This window comes from Podarcis vaucheri (genome assembly GCF_965113315.1).
Source record: "Podarcis vaucheri genome assembly, chromosome: 10".
Classification (NCBI taxonomy): domain Eukaryota; kingdom Metazoa; phylum Chordata; class Lepidosauria; order Squamata; family Lacertidae; genus Podarcis; species Podarcis vaucheri.
In genome coordinates this window covers 11,746,319-11,762,604 of record NC_138748.1, presented here as the reverse complement: position 1 = coordinate 11,762,604, position 16,286 = coordinate 11,746,319, and the positions used below count along the sequence as shown (strand labels likewise).

General features: G+C 41.9%; 1 protein-coding gene and 1 long non-coding RNA gene across 4 annotated transcripts in view; one reads left to right on the top strand and one right to left on the bottom strand.

Moving 5' to 3' along the window:
* Positions 1-297: 297 nt before the first annotated feature.
* Positions 298-16,286, top strand: part of LOC309541803 — a 40,892-nt gene continuing 24,903 nt past the window's right edge. The window contains exon 1 of the long non-coding RNA XR_014223949.1: positions 298-1,007. This is a non-coding gene — a long non-coding RNA (uncharacterized lncRNA). The remainder of the gene's footprint in view (positions 1,008-16,286) is intronic.
* Positions 10,350-15,738, bottom strand: LOC309541728 (uncharacterized protein). Of its 3 annotated transcripts, XM_082239931.1 has the most exons (4): positions 15,378-15,738; positions 13,908-14,134; positions 10,812-10,851; positions 10,350-10,594 (listed from the first exon to the last, which is right to left on the bottom strand). In XM_082239931.1, the coding sequence occupies exons 1-4, from the start codon at positions 15,392-15,394 to the stop codon at positions 10,579-10,581; spliced, it is 300 nt and encodes a 99-aa protein (XP_082096057.1). In that variant the 5' UTR covers positions 15,395-15,738; the 3' UTR covers positions 10,350-10,578. The 3 variants fall into 3 exon arrangements, 2 of the variants coding, with proteins under 2 accessions (XP_082096057.1, XP_082096056.1); XR_014223837.1 differs by lacking the exons at positions 13,908-14,134; positions 15,378-15,738 and adding an exon at positions 11,612-11,984; XM_082239930.1 differs by lacking the exon at positions 15,378-15,738 and having other exon boundaries at positions 13,908-14,257.

The following is a 16,286-nucleotide window of genomic DNA, read 5'->3' as shown; positions in this document are numbered from 1 at the left end:
AAAGAAAGAAAGAAAGAAAGAAAGAAAGAAAGAAGGACTAACCTGTTGGTTAGTTTTTCTTCTCTGTGCTGAGAGTAAACCTTTGATCATGTGATGAAGGTAAAAAGATAACAGTAAAAGACCCCTGACAGTTAATTCCAGTCACGAACGACTCTGGGGTTGCAGTGCTCCATCGCTTTACAGGTTGAGTGTTAGGTATTGGGTTTATCACATTTTATGTTACAAGGCGCGTTCTAACCAATCATAGAAGCGTTGGTAGACGAACGTTCTAAAGGAAGTAAACACATGCCCTTTTAACTGTCAACTGTCAACAGTCAGTTCATGCCTGGGATTATTATTGAGTTGTTCTGTCAGTTTGATTCTTGTGTTCCTATGAGTGAGCTGTTGTCACTGACAAATGTTGAATAAACTTAGCTGTGGAACTTATACTGCCTTGGGCTTCTGACTTTTTCCGAACATTTAACGTTGGCGACGAGGATGGGATAGATGAGCTCCCGCCGGCTGCCAGAGACCCAAGACCGCACCACAGCACTGCCGCCTGCTGCCTCGCAGTAAGCGTGACCTCACCGCCATGCTGGATTCAGCAAATAGTCCTGGAAACGAGACTTCACAACCACCCACAATCGCACAGATCCGAGGATGGGTACCAGTCGTAGTCGGCCACCACCAGACTTCGATATGAGCCATCCTGCAAAATGGCCACAGTGGCGAACATTTAACATCAAGGGAGCCGCAGACAGTTTTTCCAGGTCATGTAGCCAGCATGACTAAGCCGCTTCTGGCAAACCAGAGCAGCACACGGAAACACCGTTTACCTTCCCGCCGGAGTGGTACCTATTTATCTACTTGCACTTTGATGTGCTTTCGAACTGCTAGGTTGGCAGGAGCTGGGACCAAGCAACGGGAGCTCACCCCGTCGCGGGGATTCGAACAGCCAACCTTCTGATCTGCAAGCCCCAGCCTCAGCGGTTCACACCACAGTGCCACCCGCATCCCCGGTGATGAAGGTATTGAGTTGCGAATTCACCATCTTGAAAGGGTGGCAGCTGTTAGTCTCTCCGAAAGCTAGAGAGACAACAATGAGCTGCATAGCCTAAGGCCAGTGGTGGCTGGAATGGGGTAGTAGTGACACAGTTTAGATTTTTGGAATCTTGTTTCTAAGATGATACTGAGCCTGTGCTGGGCAGCACAAGACATTGTATAGATATTTTGGTTGTCTCTTTGATGCTTATGTTTTGTTTCAAAGAGTTCTGCCAGTAAAAGTTTGAATAATGCTTTTATGGGGCTGGACAATTATTCATTTCCAAAAGGAGTAAATGCTTCCAGTCGCTTCAAACTGAGCAATATTAATATCTGCAACAACCTTTCTCTCTGATACAGCCAGGTGGAACAGTTGTTGGTGGAGATAATCCCTGGAGCAAAACAGTCCGTCAGTCCTTCAGTTGATATGGCTACTAGTTCTTTCACATGATTAGTCATATGGCAACTTGATTCAGACAAAATTCTGCTTGGGGATTTAAAAAAATAATATTGCTCAGCTAAAGCTGTTACAGCTGAAAGTAGAAGGAGAATGAATCCTTACTTTCATTTTAGAAACACAGAACCAAGTATGTTTCCTTCCAACTACTACTGGTGATTAGGGAAGAAAAAGAAGTTTAAGCTAAATCTTCTTTTATACATCAAATAACCTCACTCCCCAAATTCTCTATTCTCTTCTGATTATAAGGGAGCTCTTTAGCTGGCAATACCTCTGTTGGTTCTCATGTTGAGGTTTCCAAGACAGCTGTAAAAGCTTTGTAGGTCTTAGCATAGAGTTGTAAGACCCATGCCTGTGTACTTCTACAGATGGTTTAACAAAAACACTCCTTGCCATCCCCAGTTGAAGGATTCAGTGTCGATGCTTCATTTGTCAACATCTGGACGGAAGTTTCTCCATCTTCTAGTACCTTAATGGGTGAAGCGATGGATACCCACTAGAGTTCGTGCATTACTGTACAGTGGTACCTCAGGTTACATACGCTTCAGGTTACATACGCTTCAGGATTGGAAGGATTCGAAGGATATCAAAAGAGAAGATAGACAAGGACTGGAAGGCGTTTAAAGGATACTTGCAAAATTATATTGAAAAATCAGAACTCCTATTAGAATATAAACAAGTTCTGTTATAAGTACTGAAATACTAAATAAGATGGATAACAATGTGTAACAGAAAAAGAAGCATAAAATTGGTTTAAAAGTGTGTGAAAGAAAGGAATAGAAAGAAGGTAATCGTATTAGATGATTTTAATGGAGTCACCTCATTGAATATGATTGTACAGTGGTACCTCGGGTTACATACGCTTCAGGTTACAGACTCCGCTAACCCACAAATAGTGCTTCAGGTTAAGAACTTTGCTTCAGGATGAGAACAGAAATCGTGCTCCGGCAGCGCGGCGGCAGCAGGAGGCCCCATTAACTAAAGTGGTGCTTCAGGTTAAGAACAGTTTCAAGTTAAGAATGGACCTCCGGAACGAATTAAGTACTTAACCCGAGGTACCACTGTACTTCATAGACTTCAAAATGTGGTAACCCAGCCCTGTTCATGCTGGGTTCTGCTTAGTGGTACCCCAGATGGACACCTCAAACCCCTGCTCTGGAATTACCACTTCCCTCATGCTTCGTGGCAAATTGTTTTCGAAACTAGAACAAAGAAAATCTCAAAAGCAGCTTTGATTGAACAGCAGACTCCCATACCCTGAGTGGGTGTGAATTAAAGATTCTATTGGGCAGCACACGGAACGCCGTTTACCTTCCCGCTGGTAAGCGGTACCTATTTATCTACTTGCACCCGGGGGTGCTTTCAAACTGCTAGGTTGGCAGGCGCTGGGACCGAGCAGCGGGAGCGCACCCCGCCACGGGGATTCGAACCGCCGACCTTTCGATCGGCAAGCCCTAGGCGCTGAGGCTTTTACCCACAGCGCCACCCATCTCTTATATAGCACTCTGCTATTACTCACTTGAAAGGCAGAAATGACCATTTCTTCACTAATGGGTATCTCTGGGTCACCATTATAGCTAAAATCGTCTAAATAATTCTCATCCATGCAACTTTTATGAATGTGCACACCCTAATTCTGTGACCACCTTTCTTCTGAATAGAAGAAGAGGACAGGACATCTCAATGGACAGAAAATCTGGATTCAAGACACAGCTCACCTTGGCATAAATGGGCATGAATATATAGACTCTGGGTAAATGAAGATGGCTGAGTTTTCGGTGGCACTGCACTTTGCAGTATGCCCAGCAGCTGCCCTCTAAGCAAAGGTTTTTTAAAAAGGGGGAACGGGGCAGCTGATCAGGTTCCCAGCACAGAAAAGCTGAAGTTTGGGCCTTCTGGGTACCACTGTCAATGACATCCCTGCCTGGAACTTGTCTGACTAAGGTGTGCATGAGGATGCTGTGACTCTCAAGATGTTGCTGGAATGAGACTCTCATCATCTCCACCCATTGGCCATGCTGACAGTGGATGATGGGAGTTGAAAGTCCACAATATCTAGAGTGCCACAGCTTCCCGATCTTTGCTGTGAGTTCTGGCTCTCTGCTTCTCTGTCTGGTCCAGTTTACCTGGCTTTGAAGGTAGTGGCCTTGCTTAGGAGATCTCGCTGAGACCACCATTTAGTTGGGAGTAAGGTCTACTGTTTTTCCTATTATTTTGGTCCTAGAAATATATCCCTACTGTTGATATGCATTATCTGCAGGTTGCTTAATCTTAGCATACATTTATTAGTATGACATCATTTGATTAACCTATCCATTCTTGTACAACTATTCATTTATTTAAAAATATCTCAGTACGTCTTGCAATTGTTAGTGAATTATCTTGAAACTTAATTTTATTGGATCTTTTTATTGGATTTGTATGGCGCTTTCAGCATACTTAACCACGAGGAAATGGCTGGTGGCGATGATGATTTTTTAACAAAACAAAATCCAGAAATATGTGTAGAAACCCCAAGTTCCTTATTTCAATAGCCACTTCACACAACCAATCTATCATGTGGCAGTGACAGTTATCTGCCTTAAAAATATAGTTGTAAACCTTTTTATAGGGCTAGAGTTAAATTGATATGCTTTCAGCTTGTCCCATTGACAGATATTTCATATGTATGATAACAAATCTCTTTTTATGATAGTGGATCTTTGGTCATTTTCTTTTGTTATCTGGAATGGCTACTAAACATGAGCTCTCAGAGTTCACATTGAAATTAATTGTTACCGGAAAAGAAGAAATTTGTTCCATGGGAGCCTGACCAAAGTTGCGGCATTTATTCCTGAAGGTGATAAGAATGAATAAAGACCTTCTTCACTGAGACTGCATGCAAAACAGATTCTTTTCCCTTCATTAATGTCCTATTTCAAACTATACATTAAGAGCTGAAACACACTTATCAGCAGCTGCACTTGATTTATCTTACTGAGTTCTATCGCAGGCGATCAAAATTTTGAATAATTCTCCATTTTAACCTTTGCTCATACAAAATTAACACATTACGGAATTACCTAATTCTAGCCTCAGCTTTTCAGTGACATGTAAGTTTTGTGTGTGGATAAAGAGGTGTTTTTTAAAAAAATGTCAGAAAATATTCATAGAGTCAGTCCTCACTTGTAGCCTGAAGTGGTATAGATTTGTTACATGGAGCAGCTGAACATTGAGCTTGTCGGAAGAGAAACATATTTTCAGCAAAAGCGTGGGTTGCACCTTTTGCTGTAGCACTGTAGTTTCCATGCCCATTTCTAAAAAGGCAGGCCATTGCTGTGGACAAGGCATAGGCAACCTCGGCCCTCCAGATGTTTTTGGACTACAACTCCCATGATCCTTAGCTAACAAGACCAGTGGTCAGGGATGATGGGAATTGTAGTCCCAAAACATCTGGAGGGCCGAGGTTGCCTATGCCTGGTGTGGACTGCTGAAGCAAAAATGGAAGCAATTCCATTCCCAAACTTTAGTTGGGGGTAGAGTTTGCTTGACACCAATAAAGGAGCTCTCTCGCTCCTTCGTAATCTTTCCAGCATCCCACCAATGTTGGCTTTGCCAGCTGCCACTGGGAGCTGGGTAGGATTTTGGGGGGTACATCCTGACTGGCTTTCTGATGCACTTTTTTCACCTATTTCACACCACTTTGATGTTCATTGGCATAGTAAGCACCCTGAGACATGGAGAGCACTCACTAACAACCATCTATTGTCAACTAGCTCAGGGGCTGCTTGGTTTGGTGTTTCCAGGGTCTGGCAGGTGCCACCTGGCAAACACTGAACAGCAGGAGTGGCTGGCACTAGTCAGGTCCTGCACAAACTCAGAGCTTCCCTTTATGGGTGTTAAGTAAAGAGATTCAATTGACACTGAAATGAGAATGCCTAAATGTGTGTTGATGACAAGGTTTAACATGAGGATTTTCCATGGGGCTGTATTAAAGCCAAGTGGAGCACTCTGAGCTCGTGCTGAGTTGATAAATAACTAACTGATTGTTGTTCTCTGGTAGCAAACATGTGAGTCTTGTAACCTTAGACCATGTGATGAAGGTATTGGGTTGCAAATCTCCATTTTGAAGGGAGTTGCCTTTGAGTCCTTTGTGTCACAAATTCCATGGAGCGAGGATATAAATGAAGCCCTCCTGAAGAGAGAGTAAACAGCCTAAGGCCAGTGGAGGCTGGACAGCAGGCTGTGAAAAGAGAGAGAGAGAGATTTGCTTCTAGGTCTTTCTGGATTATTTCATTTTTTCTAAGATGCTGAGCCTGTTCTGGATAGCACAAGATATTGTATGGATATATTTTTGGATGTATCCTTGATGCTTATGTTCTGTTTTTAAAAGAGTTTTGCCAGTAAAAATTTGAATAATATGTTTTATATGGGCCTGGACAATGCTTCATTTCCAAAAGAAGTCAGTTTCTACGCTTCCAGTCACTTCAAACTGCACAATATTAATATCTGCAAAAGATGGGAAGATGTTTTTTTCTTGTCACCAAGCCAGCTTTGGAAAGGGAGTTTCTCTGTTGTGGTTTGGCCCTTAACAGCAAGCAGAAGGTTTTCTACAAGTTATTCCTGCTCACATTCGTAATTTTAGTGCAGGTTCTTCATTTGTTGGCATCTGTCTGTCTCAGGAACTCCATGTAAGCTTGGGCAAAATGATTGATGAGACTCTGTAGAGCTCCCTCTGAGTGATCTGTCACGGCTGTGCCATCTGCAAATATCCTCTCTTGGCTAAGGATCCACCACACTTTGGCTTGGCCTGGAAACATCCCAGGTCGGATAGGCCCTCAGGAACGTCAGCTGTGTTTGGTTCTTGATGTCATGGACCCATGCATCCTATGTTTCCAGTGACCTATGTAATTATACTGCCAGTGGCCTTATATATTGCAAATATACGTAGAATATATTTCCTTGAAAACATTTCTTAAGGAGTCCAATATTATGCACTCATATTTGCATGAGTAAATGACCCCCCATTTATTTTTCTTTTCAGCTGCTGGTAGAATATTTATTGCTTTTAAATGTTCTTGCAAAAATTATCTTCAAAGAGGCAAGCTTAGCTTGTGCAAATTAATGACCCTGAGTAGAATTCAGTTCGAAGCAATAATTCTTGTAGAAACAAAAATTTTGCACTTCAGCAAGTCTTTTGTTATCTGTACCAACATGTGAAATAATTTACACCCCATATTGACCCAGTGTAGCATTTTATGTATCATTGCAATCATGTTGTTATTTGGGGATGCTGTTAAGACTGAAACAAACATCTAACCCACAACATTCTAGAAGATATAAGTTAAGTCCTAGTAGTATATTTTTCCTAAAGCATGCTTTATAAGCATTAAAATATTCATTAGGCATAGGCCTGCAACTGATCTCCCCAGGGCTCTGCCACCTGATTACCAGCATCTCCTTGACCGCAACTCCCCCCTAGCTGCTGAGATCCTCTCACAAACTCCGCAAAAACAAATTAGAGATGAGCTTGCAATATCTCCAAATCTGGGAGAGTTGTGTACAGCTATTAACCAAATGAAAAACAATAAAGCCAGAGGACCTGATGGGATACCTGCAGAAGTCTTCAAAGTGGGCAGAATTGAACTTACACAACAACTTCACAAGCTCATTGGAAAAACCTGGGAGAGAGAGGAGATCCCAGCAGACTTTAGGGATGCCAAATCGTCAATCTTTTTTTTTTTTAAGGTGATAGAACGGACTGCGGAAATCATCATGGCATCTCTTCAATAGCTATGGCCCGGCAAAATTCTTGCAAGGATCTTAGCAAACCATCTCCTTACTATATCCAAGGATACACTTCATGGATCCCAAAATGGTTTTCAACCTTCTAGTGGACAGTGGATATGATTTTCATTGCTCAACAGCTTCAAGAAAAATGCAGAGAGCAAAACCAGACCCTGTATATGGCATTTATTGACCTGATTAAGGCCTTCGACACTTCATTGCTCCTTTCGAGCTGCATAAAACTTCTCTGTATTCTCAGAATTGGCCTCCACAGTCACTTATGGACTCATTGTTAAAATCGTGTTTATGGAAGACAAACTTACTCGGCCACCTCTTGATTTCCCCCCTGAATCTGTACGGTGGTACCTCGGGTTAAGTACTTAATTCGTTCCGGAGATCCGTTCTTAACCTGGAACTGTTCTTAACCTGAAGCACTACTTTAGCTAATGGGGCCTCCTGCTGCCACCGCGCCGCCAGAGCCCGATTTCTGTTCTCATCCTGAAGCAAAGTTCTTAACCTGAAGCACTATTTCTGGGTTAGCGGAGTCTGTAACCTGAAGTGTCTGTAACCTGAAGCGTATGTAACCCGAGGTACCACTGTACAATCATATTCCAATGAGGTGACTCCATTAAAATCATCTAATAAGATTACCTTCTTTCTATTACTTTCTTTCACACACTTTTAAACCAATTTTATGCTTCTTTTTCTGTTACACATTGTTATCCATCTTATTCAGTATTTCAGTATTTATAACGGAACCTGTTTATTCTAATAGGAGTTCTGATTTTTCAATATAATTTTGCAAGTATCCTTTAAACGCCTTCCAGTCCTTGTCTATCTTCTCTTTTGATATCCTTCCAATTTCTCCCATTGTTTTGAATATATTGTAATACTTCAATAATTTGGCAAGCCACTCTGTTTTTGTTGGTATAATACCACTTTTCCAATTTTTCGCAATCAATAGCCTTGCGGCTACTGTTGCGTATAAATATAATGTCTTGTCTTCTTCCTTTAGACTTCCTGGTACTATTCCCAATAGAAAACCTTCTGATGTTTTCCTAAATGAATATCTGAAGATTTTTTTCATTTCATTGTATATTGTTTCCCCCAAAAAAATTATGTTTAAACAATTCCACCATATATGCATCGTAGTACCTTTTTCAGTGTTACATTGCCAGCAGACATCGCTACAATTTTTATTCATTTTTGCTATTCTTTCGGATGTTAAATACCATCTATGTTGTATTTTAAGGTAATTTTCTTTCAATATATAACACACAGTGAATTTCATATCTTCTTTCCACAATTTTTCCCATTGTTCGAGCATATTTTTCCGAATATCTTGCGCCCATTTAACCATGGATGCTTTAACCAGTTCATCCTTTGTTTCCCACTCTAAGATCAGATTATATAATTTAGATATATATTTTGATTTTTCTTGTATTAAGTATTTATCGAATTTTGATATTTCTTTTTCAAATCCTATCTTTTTGTCTTTCGCTAATCTTTATTGGAACAAATCACTAATATATTGGAACAAATCACTAATATGAGCTTTAATTTCTGTATAATCCTTTAATTCCAATTCTGCATTTTCTTCCTTTAATACAGTTTTATAAGTAGCCCAATTTTCTTTCATATTTAATTTTTTTCCTGTGACACCAAGGAGTTTTTGGTTCTAGGAGTCTTTTATATTTCTCCCATATTTTATATATAGACTTTCTGACTATATGCCCTAGGAACCCTTTATGTACTTTGACTTTCTAATCTATTAGATAGGCATGCCATCCAAATCTCGGGTCTACTCCCTCTAAATCCAACACATCTGAATCGTCTAATTTAATCCATTCTTTAGCCAGGTCAGACCCACCGCTTCATGGTATAACTCCATGTCAGGGAGGCCAAATCCTCCTCTTTCCTTCTTCTTCTTCTTTTAAAAAAATGATATTTATTGAAAAAAGAATTTTTAAAATCACAAAGAAAAGAAAAAAACAAAATTACAGGAAAAAAGACAAAAACAGAGAGAGAAAAGAAAAAATAAAACCATCATTTTCAAATTCTCCACTTTCTTTACCTTCTTTCCATGACCTCCTCCTCCTCCCATCTCTTGTATCTTGATTAATAATTGTCACAGCAAATCCTTTCCATAGTTCATAATATTCTGTCATTACATTACCTTGCTCTATTTTCATCTTATCTTACATAAAACCTTAAAACTTAAAATTTAAATCTTATTTTTACCAGCTTCTCATAACCTTTACCTTTTTACCCAATTCTTTAAACATTCTTACAAAGCCTAGTAATTTCATTTCAACATTTTTGCATCTTTCATAAAAACATTTCTGACAATAAAAAAAGAGAATAACAACAATCCAATCTTCTTCCAGCATCCCCTCCCCCCGGTCCCGGGATTGTCAGTCCTTTTTGTCCCTCTTTCCTTCTTATCTATCATTATTTTATGGTTTATTCTTCGTTTTTCCCCTGACCACATGAATTTGGCCAAATCTCTTTTCCTATTATTAAAACATTTCTCTCCTCCTAGTATTGGGATACTTTGAAATAAAAACATCATCCTTGGTAATATGTTCAACTTTATTACCAATATTTTACCTAATAAGGAAATATTTAATAGGAAATATAAAGATATTTGTAATCCAACTGGGGTTCTTCTTTGTCTTCCGCCACTTGTCGGCTTAATCCAAGGTATTAGAAGAAGTAAAAAGCCACATATAACACACGGTGAAATTAAAAGTTTCCAACTCTTTCCTCCAGGAAAAGAAGAAAGGGGGAGGAGGGGGGTTAAAAGTCCCAATTTCAAAGCCTCCTTCCCTTAAACTGTAATTAATCTGGTAGCAAAATCCAACAGTATATCAGTATATCAAACGAAAAGCTTTGGCTGGGTATATTAAACTTTCCAAAGTTACAAAGCTGTTTGTTAATGCAAGCCTCAGTTTATTAGCTAAAATTAGCAGGGCTTTCCCAGTCCAAAAATGGTGGAGTGTGACGAATTTAAGTTTAAGCCGCTGGCAGGATAGAATCTGGCCAGAGAAGAAAAGTAGATTCCTCTTACTTCACTCGCCACCTGTTGGTCCTTCATAAAAGCTCGATCCTGTCTCCGGATTTATTGACAAAACCCGGGGAGCAGGAGAGCACCACCGGGCACCACCGGGTGCTACGTCCACCAAGATAATCCTCTTGGGGTTCCGAGGTCCGCGTAGCCTTCACAGAGCTTCTAAAACCCCCGCATTGCTCCAGATCCCCCAGAGGGCTATTTTGCACGTCTTTCGAACAGCCGCGCCTCCGCCGGAAGTCCACCTTAAGCCCATTCAATGTCCTCAATAAGCAGGTCTTCTGGAAGAGAATGAAAAAGAGAGAGTGAATTAACAGCCTCTCTCAAGCAAGTCCTCTAAACTATACCCAAACCCAAGGATTCAACCACCTCAGCTTTTGTAGCTGGAGTCAGTCAGGGCCCTACCTACTGAGGCGGAGTGAAAAAGGCCTGCAAGCCACAGCAAATACAGCAAGAAGGCCTAAGTGAGAAGTCCCCAAGGTGTGCAGATTCATTTACCTTCTCTGGGTTCTGGCAGCTGATGTTCGGCTGTTGCTCTCTGCAGAGGAAAGAGAAAGCTGCATCAGACGCCTTTTGTGTCACTACAAAACCCACCATTAGCTGGTGCAAGAGAGCCCACAAGCAGGCCCTGTTGGGATACTGCCAGGGAGACATCATCCATCAATGCCCCACGTCGATTCCGGACGTCCATCGATCTCCCGTAGACACGCAGTATCAGCAATTAGCGACACGAGCTCCAGAAATAGCTTGCCACATTCCAGAGCTGATGCACGCTCTATCAGCAGATAATGCACAGCGAAAGATGCACTAAGGAGAGCATTATTTACAATTTTATTCAGCGTTGGTCAGAACAAAGAAAAAAAACATGACTGCCTGCTTCAGTGTCCAGGCGCAGAGAGAGAGAAACGAAAGCAACAGAAAACATAAACTTCCTGTGAACAGGAAATACGCAGACTCTGTGACTCACAAAGCCTGCTGCCTTTTAAGGTGGAATGGAAATATCCTAACAAGCCTCCCTCAGGCTTGGGCCCCATCCCTTGCCCCAGAGGACCTCCATGGGCCCTGCAGCCTCCTGAAGGGCAGAGGTGGAAGGACAGCACCATGGAAGAGGGCAGGTCATGCCTCTGGCATCATCCTGACACCCCAGGGACACACGCCACATTAGCTGCATTAGTTGCCTCTTGGAGGGTGGGGGTGGAAGGATTCAGAGACTACAGAACTTGGGGCAAAGACCACAGTCAGCAGGCAGAGGGTCTGGGGGATCCAGTCCCTCCTCTTTTGTTCCCCCCAGTACTAACCTCAGGCTTTGGAAGACTCTCGAAGAGCTTTGTCACAACTGCAACAAGAGAAGGACATGGGGACAGGTTAGTTCGTCCCTTTGCAGCTTCCAAGATTATTCTAATAATCTTCTGCTTGGTTCCCCTGCTTCTACACTCCTACTACAGGGGTGGCAAACCCCAGGCCTTGGGCGCCAGTCTTGGCCTGCAGCCCCCCGAATGCAGCTCACAAGAGAAAGTGGCCCTCTAGCTGACCGCTGTCCCCCTACTCTGTCCTACCAGCTGCCTCAGCCTCCAGCTTCCACTAGAAATGCTTCCTCTCCTCTCTCTTTTTTAAAAAATAATTTTTATTGAATGGTTTTATGTTACAAAAAACAATACAGCCATACTACCACAAAATATAATTAAGAAATAAAAATTACATACATCGATATTTAGTTTGTTATTTGTTATGTACCATCTTATTTCCTCCCAAACATTGCATACAACAACACACATATGTGCAGACACCCACACACCCACTTTGTCAATACTGCTGGTTTTTCCTATAATTGGAATCGTTTGGAATAAAAAGAGTAGCTTCGGTAAGACTATCATTTTAATTACCAAAATATGGCCCAGGAATGATAAGTTTATGCTTGTCCATGTCTCCAACTGTCTTTTGATATCTTTCCAACAATATAATTATCTTCATACAAGTTAATATTCTTTGGTGTTATCCATAATCCTAAATACTTGATTTTGGGGTAGATTTAAATTTGTATTATTTTTTCTAATTCTGCTTTTTCATCTGGCGACAAATTTTTAACTAATAGTTTTGTCTTGTTTAAATTCAGTTTGAACCCCGCAACTTTACTGTAGGCATATATTATTTCCAACGCCTTTGTTAAACTCTGTTTCAGTTGCTCCGTAGTTATAATTAGATCGTCAGCAAATGCCCTCATTTTGTAACTTCTATTTCCCAGCATAATCCCTTTTATTTCTTTTTCCTCCCTAATTTGTTTACATAAAACTTCCAATGTTAGTATGAAAATTAAGGGGGATAGTGGGCGACCTTGTCTGACCCCTTTACTGATTTCACACTCCTGTGATAAATTTCCATTTATTATGATTTTAGCTTTTTGTTTTGAATATATTGCTTCAATCCCTTTTATATATTGTATACCAAAATCCATATGGTGTAATAGACCTTTCATAAATTTCCAGGAGACCCTATCAAAAGCTTTTTCAGCATCTATGGCCATTAAGACTGCCTTCTTTTCTATTCTTAAGTCTAAATACTCTAATAAGTTTATAATGTTTCTAGTGTTGCTATAAATGTGCCTCCCGGGCAAAAAGCCAGCTTGGTCATTGTGTATCTGGAAGACTTTTTTTGATCTTTCGGCTAAAATATTTGCATATAATTTATAATTTTATTTAGGAGTGCGACAGGACTATAGTTGTTAATAAGTAGATTGTCCGTTCCCTGTTTTGGAATTAATGCAATAAGGCTGTCTTTCCATGAGTCCGGCATGGTTCCATCTTTTAAGATGTTGTTCATGATACTTCTTAATGGGTCAGACAGTATGTCCTCAAATTTTTTATAATATATTGCCAGTAGGCCATCTGGCCCTGGTGACTTTCCTATCTTTGCTTCCTTAATTGCTCTTTGAATTTTGTACAATGTAATAGGGGCATTCAACAGTTCTTTTTGTTCTTTAGTAAGTTTCGGAAGACCGTTCTGTTCTAAATATTCTTTAACTTCTTCTGATGTTTCATTTCCTTCCTTATAGAGTTATCTAAAGAATTCGACAAATCGTTTCTCTATTTCTTCAGAGTTGTTTATTATTTTGCCTTCGCACTTAACTCTATAAGCCTTTCTGCCTCTCTCTTCTTTAATTGCCATGCTAATAACATTCCTGGTTTATTAGCATGTTCAAAGATTTTTTGTTTCAATAATCTTAGTTTCCATTCCATTTCTGCATTTATTAGCATTAAATATTGAGATTGTAGGATCTTAATATTTCTGTTTAATTCTACACTATTTGGTTTTTTGTATAATTCCAGCTCGCTTTTTCTAATCTCCTCTACAATTTCTTGTTGTTTTTTCCCCTTTTGTTTACTTTGAATTACGTTTTGTTGAATAAAGAAACCTCTTAAGACAGCTTTACTAGCATCCCAGACTATCTTTAAATCGGTGCCCTTATTTAAATTCAGTTCAAAAAATTCCTTTAAGGTCTTTTTTGCTTTTTCTATTATTATTATTTCATCTCTCCCTGAGCTGCCACCCTAGCCTATTCCTGCCCTTCCAAAAATGGCGCGGGGGGAACTTCCTCACCTGGAGGCATAAGCTTCTTCTGCAGGGGGGCCACCTTTCTGGTCTTTCTGAGGCGTCTTTTTCTTCTTTCTGACCTGCCACGGTGGGCAGATCGCCCCTCCTCCAGGTGCCCGTCATCTTCGATGTTTTGGCTTCCTTCGCCACTGGCCACAGGGTGTTCATTGTCCGGCAGCGGGGCCACTTCATTGTTCTTTTCTGGTTGAATGAAATTTTTTAGTCTCTTGAACCTAGAAGAGATGATGCAGAACAGAGATACATTTAGCCTAATAGAGAATTGCCAGCACATCTCTCCCAATTCCTTCCCTCTTTCTGCAGTTGAATGAACTGTAGGACTTAATGACAGCTGCAAAGAGGCAAGCCAAGAGCACTGGATGCCATACATTATACGTCGGGCTTCCCTTGTGCTTGGAAGCTGCAGTTAGTGCAGGATGCTGCAGCGTGAGTGCTGACAGGAGCGAGGCCTTGTCAACATATAACACCTACATTGTTTTACCTTCTTGTAAACTGTGTGTGTGTGTTTGTGTGTGTGTGTGTGTGTGTGTGTGTAGTTGGTTTGTGAAATTGGCAGCCAAAAGATGTGCAAAGGACGATCTCCTTGCAAGGTTGGAAAGAGGGGGTCACACCTATTCATTGGGGAGGAGGGGAGTATTTATGGTTACCATCTGAAATAGCTACAGTATGTAGAACCTTTGGGTTTGGAGGCAATCTACCACTGAAGCCACCTGTTAGAGGACAATCCTTGTGGGCTTCCTGGAGACATCTGGTTGGCCACTGGATCAAACAGGCCTTTGCTCTCCTTTTCCTGCTATGCTATATCCCATGAGGGATTGCAACACTCCACCCCGAAGGAAAGAGAAGCATTGCCAGCATTTAAAGGGTGCCTCTGCCTAGTCTTTGAAGGACAGCCCTGCCCAGAGAGGGAGGAAACTGCAAGGTGGGACCTCCAAGCATCAAGGGGTCCAAGAAGACGGAGAAGAACAACACTGGGCGGCCGAGAGAGGAAGGTGGTGGAGTCTTGCTTACAGACAGAGACCCACAGAAAGGGCTTGACGGAGAGATGGAAGATGGAGGCGGGGAGACATGTAGTAGTTAGAGTGCTGGACTAGGGGGACCTGGAAGACCAGGGTTCAAATCTTCATGGAGCTCACTGATTGACCTTCAGCCACTCTTTTTTCCCTCAGCCTAGCTTACTTTGCAGGGTTGATGAGGGGGTAAAAACTGGTGGCGGGGAGAACCATGTATGCCATCTTGAGCTCCTGGGAGGATGGCTGGCCTATGAATGTGAACAATGAATGTAATTGATGAGATGGAAGAGGAGAGGAAATAGGAAGGCAGGGAAAGAGTGTGGAGGAGCTGAGCTCTTCGGGAGGGGAGTGACTGGTCAAGGCAATTTCAGGGGGCTGAGGATGTGCAGGGGATTCCAGGATCCCACCCCAGGAGGCATAGAGAAGGGGAAGAAATACTACTTACAGTTTGAAGTTGAACATGGTGTACAGAAATTCCCTCCTTCCTGACTGTACTACCTACGCCAAACCGTACCTCTCCAACCACCTCTCCTTCCGCCAATCACACACACTCCTCTCTCTCTCCTGATCTCCTCACTAATCCACAATGGACACCTGTAGCTGATGGCTTTTAAAGGAGAAGCAAGAGATGTCACAAAGGAGGGCAAGTCATTGTTACCATGGCAACCCACCCACCTTGACCCTGGGCCAAGCTTGCCCCTCCTGATGTTTCTTCAGAACTTTGAAGCACCTGCTGTTCCGTCTGCAGGTGAATCCTCTCTTTTGGAGTTCATGTTTTTATATTGGATCATTCTTCATTCAGCCCCATTCCCCCCCCCCATTTTCTAAGCTGCTAAGCCGCTTATCAGCTGATCCGATAAGCTGATAAGCCGCTAAAAGCCGCTAATAGCGCTAATAGTGCTAATCTGCTAATCCGTCAATGGGCTTGCTTCGCAAGACGAAAAAACCGCTAGACGAAGAGAATCACAGAACGGATTCTTTTCGTCTTGAGAGGCACCACTGCACAACTGTAACCTCTCCCCTGATGTCACCGGGGGTCGTGCCATGGCCCCCAGCCACAGCAGGGCATTGGACAGGATCCACGACCACCGGATTCCTTTAACAGAATACCCATAAGTGAAGGGGTAGGCAATGGCCACACCTTGCCCTTCCATACACCAACCACAGATTCCAATGCCTTACCGCCAATACCAGAAAGTTGTGACGATTGCTACGAGGTAGACGGGAAAAAACCAAGAGACCGGTGCCAATTTGCCAATTGGGAAAAAACTCCTACCAAGCCCCTCGGACAACCAAGGCGACCAACCAAAGGTCCACAGCAAGGTCATTCAGAAAGGATGAACTAAAGGGAATG

Coding starts and splice junctions, on each gene's coding strand:
- LOC309541728 (XM_082239930.1), bottom strand. CDS start 14,193: ATGTGCTGGCAATTCTCTATTAGGCTAAATGTATCTCTGTTCTGCATC. Junction 10,852..13,907: donor GAAGAAGCTTATGCCTCCAG/GTGAGGAAGTTC, acceptor TTTCCTCTGCAG/AGAGCAACAGCCGAACATCA.